We start from the raw sequence: 6,177 nt of genomic DNA, 5'->3' as shown, positions 1-6,177 counted from the left end.
TCTACCGGCTGCCTGCTACTGAAAAAGGCAGTGAAAAGGAGACACCGGAACAGCAATCGCTCTTAACATTGCTGCTACCAAACTCTATCCCCAGGCTTACCTTCAACTCACAGAAAGGTCCTTTTGAAAAGCATCTCGATTTTTAGTGTTACAGTTGGTGCTTTGTGCACCCTGCCACGTTTCAAAAAGTTTGCACCAAAGTAAAACTGGATTCTGTACCCTCTACATGTGACACAAGGTTGCAACATTTATATTGCTTTGCACGATTTATTTTGCAGTTTTTACCGATTCATGTTAATTTATTCGGCAGTCATGGAAAGGAGCAAGGGCAGGCAACAGCAGTTTTTGCCCGACCACCTGACATCTATTTCAGCCACCTCTGCCTGAATAGTTTCAAGATTTCATTGCAACCAGAAGATCTAGATACGTAAAGAGTATTGAAGGTTCAGGAATGGTATAAATCCCAAGCCAATTTAAGTTGGAGAAATATATTATAACACATTGTTTTTATTACAAAGGAAAGACCAATTATTGCTTTCTAATTTGCAACTCACCTCTATCTCTCTTCATTGGAATGTAAACAAAATATAGTAAAACACCCTCAATAAAAGAGGCACTGCAGCGTGTACTCTGAAATTAGGAACTGCTGGAGCTCTGTCAATCTATGCAGCACAGAGGGCCCAATTGGAGGTTTCAACACCACATGCAGACCCTCAATCCCTCGAAAGTGGTCTACCCAGTGGCCCTTCAAAAGCTGGGCAGCTGCTGCCTTGCACTGCTTCTAGATGTGTGGACTACAAATCCCAGAATCCTCCAGCAAATAAAGCCATTACAGCAGCATTTCTCAACCTTGCTGTCTGGAGAATTGTGGGAGTTGAAGTCCACCTATCTTAAAGTTGCCAAGGTTGAGAAGCGCGGCATAGTAGAGATCTCATAGAGCCAAGATTCACCGATCTGGGGGAACACCCAGACTTGGGAAGGAAAAAAAAGACATGTTTGGGGGTGATTGTACTAATTATATTTGGGTTATTTCGTTTCAATTAACTGTCAAAGTCATTGCAAGTTTCTATCCTGGCTCCACCACCTTTTCAAGAACAGTCCTTGGCACATCATTGAAAGTTCAAGAGCAGGCCCTTGCTCTGGACAATGAAGTGTACCAGATGTAGCTGATCTGTAGGTGCTCGGGTGCCAATCAAGGTGGCTCACAGCAAACCACAGATGACGTTTCCTTTCTTCACCACCAGAACATACAAGACTTCAGATAGGATCTGGCAGGCTGAAAAGGATACATGTTCTTTTTCCAGCATTCAAGCGGTGGGTGTCAGCATGCGGCTGAACACCATCTGTGTGTAAAGGAATGGCATCAGCGCCCCGAGGTTACACCCTAAACCTCAAATGCAGTTTAACTCTAGGGTGAGGGGGCTGGAAAACCTCCCCAAAGAGTGTGCCATGTTGCCACACTTTGTTGTGAGTTCCATCTGTAACAGCAGAAAGATGCAAAAAGTTGATCTTATATATAACATACACTTCATTTTGGCCAGAGATTTAGAACTGTGGTTGCTTATAGTATTATCTTCAAAACACTGACCTGTCTTTCTGTTCAAAGGCATGAGCTGAAAACTGTAGTGCTGATTAATATTTGTGTCCAAATATGATTTTGCTCAGTTGTCAAAGTCTGTTAGCTGTGCATTATTGGAATCGTTAGTTTAACAGCCAATGGATATACATTGTTATTGCATTGCATTATGATGTAACAGTGCTTTACTAATTCACCTGTGATGGAAAAGAACAGTTCATTTCACCTATCTTTGCAAATTGGAACACACTGCACTAAAACATTCCATCTCTGTTACTATTCTATTCGCACAGCAATGCTTGCTGTGGTCTGGTTGAGATACTGCACTGATTCCCACAGTCGTCCAAGGCATAATGTGGCTTCTTCGTTTTTGGCTTAGCATGCTAAGTGAATCCAGCCATCATGGCTTGTAAATCATGTTTCATGTTACACAAGTCCGGTCAACTGTTGTTTCCCCCCCCCAACAAACTCTAACCCAGAGCTTAACGTTTAAACTGGGTCAGACAGTGTTATGAAAACCAAGATAAAAAGAATTTCTAACCTGCTCAGACTGGTGTAAAATAGCTGTGCCTAGAAATGTTTAGAAGAAACAAGTTGAAATAAAGGATGTTGTTTGTATGCTAAGCTATAAAGATTGATGGATTGCATGGTGACATATCACATGGCCCTCCCTCTCTCATGCACAAATCTATAACCAACCTTGCTGACTTCCTGTTTCATCCCAAATTGTTGCAGGTAACAACCTTTGATTCCTAAAAGCTAAAATGGCAGCACAAATTTCAAAATAACATACAAAACTTGGTTAGAGAGTCAAGTTCAACAACAGAAAAAAAAAAAGCAGAAGATGCCTAGGATGAAGTGAGCTGTGGCTCCCAAAAGCTTTATGTTTTCATAAATTTTGTTAGTTGGAAAATTTCATGAATTTTGTTAGTCAGCTACCAGACTCCTGCTGATTTTTTGCTACCCTAGACTAGCACGGCTCTCCTACAATGTTCAACAAAGGATACAGTGACAATGCATACACAGTTTAGGATGTTAATTCCAGTCAGTGTTCAAAAATGCTCTTTAGCTCACATGAATGTAGGGGTGCTCTTAAAATAAAATTGTCATTGCTGCTTCAAAAATGTCTTGTTTTTATCTTACGCAGAAAAGACTTCACTAAGATTACTTGTTAAGTAACCATCACCTTGATAACTCTAATACAGGTGACAGGAAAGGGACAGAACTGAAAATCAGTAGGAGCCAGAAAGCCAAGGGTGTATTGGCAAAACAAAAAACAAAAACCGCTGCAGGATACATCTTTGAATCGTCTCAAGTATTGCTTTCTGCTTTTATTTCTGTACCCTTAGTAGCAGCGACAGTGGCTTTATTTGCACAGCGCGCTCCGCAAGAAACCAAGTTTGCAAGCGTTCTCACAAGCCCATTTCTGAACACAACCCCTGCAACCAGCTGATTTTCAACTGAGCCTCCAGGCTGATTTAATGCCATATCCATCCCTTTAAGCCAGAGGCTATAGTTCAGATTTGCTATGGGTTGTAGCATCTGACCAAAAAGGATGCAAGAAGTTGGCCATTTTGGATTGGATGTCACAGTAAATCTGAAACCTGTTAAATTTCTACGGGTGGAATAAATATGCTTGCTAAATTTGCTATGTGAATGTAGCTATTACGTTTGGGTATCATGCCAAGACACAGCCAAGAGCATATGCATCGTCCTCTTGCCCCTTCCCAACCACGGTCTTAGCCAAAGTTCATAGTCTAAGATTTCTCCAGTGAATTGGAAATGGCAGCTGCTTTGAGGTAGATGACATGCAGTCTTAGGTAAACCATGGTTAAACAGCCAATGGTGGTTCTCCCCTAACAGCCACCTGGGCTTCGTCTTAGCATGCTCTTTGAATATGCACATAGAGAACTTGGATATTACTGCTAGTGGTGCTGCCTAGTCTGTCTCTGTACTCTTTATAAAGATTGATGACTGCAAATGTTCACATCACATCCTCAAAGCTCTCTACACAAACCCAGAGGCCCTTCCTCTTGTTAATATTTGTGTTCTAGCACTGAAACTACTGTGGTTCGACCCTGGTGCACTTCAGCTGCAATGCAAACAAGTAGACCTGACACTAAAAAGTGATTGTAGATAAATCAATAGAGGGTTTTATAGCAGGTATAGTGGAGGACTTTCAACACAGAAACAATGCTCATGGGAATTTGGGAAGAGTTCTTCTTTTGGGTTGGAGGAACTAGAATCCCACAAGATGGTGGGACGTGCAACTCCGTTAACTTACCACAGCGGCTTGGTGTATCACAGCCTCTGACTGGGATCACAAACCACTAACCTACGTATAATGTGGTCAGACACATTGCTCTGTAGAAATCCTAGGCCAGAAACATGTCCCATAGGCCACTGGGTTGACAAACAATACTAAGGATGTATACAATTTATTGATTTCAGAATGTAATGTCTGCCTGGTATATCCTGAACTGCTTTTGGTATGTGGAATGTATTTCCAGGAAACCACCAAATTGTACCTGGAATGGCACAGCCTTGAGGGGGTCTGGTGTGGTCGAGAGGAGGGCCAGAATGGTATGGAGTTCTCCAGACCATTTTGTACCTAAACTGCCGGGTTTTACACATTCCTAAAAGAATATATAAAGTCAATATTGAACACTACAAAACATAAGTTAATATGTTGAATAAATTTGGTGAATGTCCTCTACAGGATATATGCAATTTCCTAAAATGCACAAGAGTCAGCCTAGTGAAAAAAAATCTGACGGTTCCATGTCAGCAGCCATGTATTAGCACAATTTTATTCAGGAGTTGAGCTGGTCCAAAGTCAAATATACAAAAAGTTAGAAATCTAATTAGGAATCACTGCAAACATTGCATTAATTGTAGGTCCTCCAGGCAAATTCAGAAATTCCTCTTTTTAGGCAAAGAATCCTCAACAACTATATCAAGCCCTGGGAGCGGACTTCTTTTCCGAGCTGCTGTTTCTATTTTCCGGACAAGATCTACATCCCATCTATGGGTTACGAAGCTGATTACAGTCCCAAGGAATTTACTGCCGGTGCGACCGACTCGCCCCACCCGATGCAGGTAATCAGGTAATGTTAAAGGGAAGTCATAGTTAATTATGAACTCTACGCGAATGGTATCCAATCCCCGGGAAGCTATATCAGTACACAGCAAGATGTCAGAATCGCCTCTCTGGAAGGCATTAAAAATGCCAGCTCTTGTAACTGCCGCTATTTCTCCCTGTAGGCGTAAATGCTTGATCTTATGGTCTTCTAAGATGTAACCAAGCCAGCTAACAGTGCTGGCTCTGTTGCAGAAAATAATAACAGCTCCGGAGGAGGGCCCTCGCTCTTTGAGGAGTTGTAGCAGCTCTGCGGCCTTGTCACAGCCCTTCAGACGTATGAATTTTTGCTCCACGTGAGGCTGCAGATAATGCAAACGTGAGCCGGTCAATATAGTGAAGTTGGAGAGATCAGCAGACTCACTCAAGAGCTGATTCAGCCCCTTTGGAATAGTGGCACCCATGGCCACCAGCTGGGCTTTGGGATCCCAAACCTCACCACAGTCTTCCAACTCTGGGGCCGGAGCCAGATCTTTCAGGAAAGCCTGCTGAATGATATCTTTCACCAGATCGATGAATGAGGCATCCAGCAGAGTGTCCACTTCGTCCAACACCAAGAAGAGCAATTTCCCCAAGGACAATATCTGCCTCTTCAAGGCTTTGCTCAGGGCACCCGGAGTGGCGACCAGGAGGTCGGCGGGACCCGCACGGATCTGGCGCCGAACCACGGCCACGCCCCGGCCGCCGCCAATCTCCTTCACCTGCAAGCCCAAGGGAGCGCCCAAGGCCACTGCAACTCTGCGCACCTGCCCCGCGAGTTCTCGGGAGGGCACCACCACCAAGGAGCGGGGAGAGGATGCGGGCACCGCCCCCTCAGGGGGCCTCTGGGCCTGCAACAGCCGCTGGACGAGAGGCAGCAGGTAGGCCAGGGTCTTGCCGCTGCCGGTTTCCGCCGCGCAGAGCGCGTTGCCCCCCTTCAGCAGGGCGGGGATGGTGCGCTTCTGCACCGCCGTGGGCCGCGAGATGCCCAGGACCTCGCGCAAGGGGGCCGCCACGCGAGGCTCCAGCCCCAGCTCGAGGAAGGTGGTCGCGGCGCCCCCGCCGTCCCGCTCCTGAGGGGGCTCCGTCCGCGTCCGCTCCAGCTGGAAATAATCCCCGCGGGACAAGCGGTGCTTCCAGCCGTCCGACACCAGCCGCGGCCTCTCCAGGCGGCCCACCGTGTGCCGGGCGGTCTGGATCAGCTCCCGCCGCCGGGTCCGCAGCAGCAGCTTCCCCCCGAAGGGCCCGCCGCCCTCCGCCTCGGGGGTCGCGCCTCGCTCCCGCCTGGACGCGGGCTGCTCCAGCCGGAGCTTCCAGGCGTGGGGGATCCGCACCACGTGGTCGTCAGGCGGCGGCGCTCCGGAGGCCCGGCGCGGCATCCAACCGCGCACGGCCGGCGGCAGCCACGGGGGAAATTGGGCGGCCGCCGCGGCTCGACGAGCTCCGCAAAGCGGGAGCGCCATGAGGGACCAGGACGAGAAAA

The 6,177-nt window shown here is 46.9% G+C and overlaps 1 protein-coding gene across 1 annotated transcript; it reads right to left on the bottom strand.

Moving 5' to 3' along the window:
- Positions 1-4,372: 4,372 nt before the first annotated feature.
- On the bottom strand, positions 4,373-6,177 carry DDX28 (DEAD-box helicase 28). Its single transcript, XM_063312968.1, has one exon. It carries the CDS (start codon positions 6,155-6,157, stop codon positions 4,490-4,492), a length of 1,668 nt encoding a protein of 555 aa, XP_063169038.1. The 5' UTR covers positions 6,158-6,177; the 3' UTR covers positions 4,373-4,489.

Source organism: Candoia aspera, chromosome 11, assembly GCF_035149785.1.
Source record: "Candoia aspera isolate rCanAsp1 chromosome 11, rCanAsp1.hap2, whole genome shotgun sequence".
Taxonomy (NCBI): Eukaryota; Metazoa; Chordata; class Lepidosauria; order Squamata; family Boidae; genus Candoia; species Candoia aspera.
This window is presented reverse-complemented; position numbering and strand designations above follow the sequence as displayed.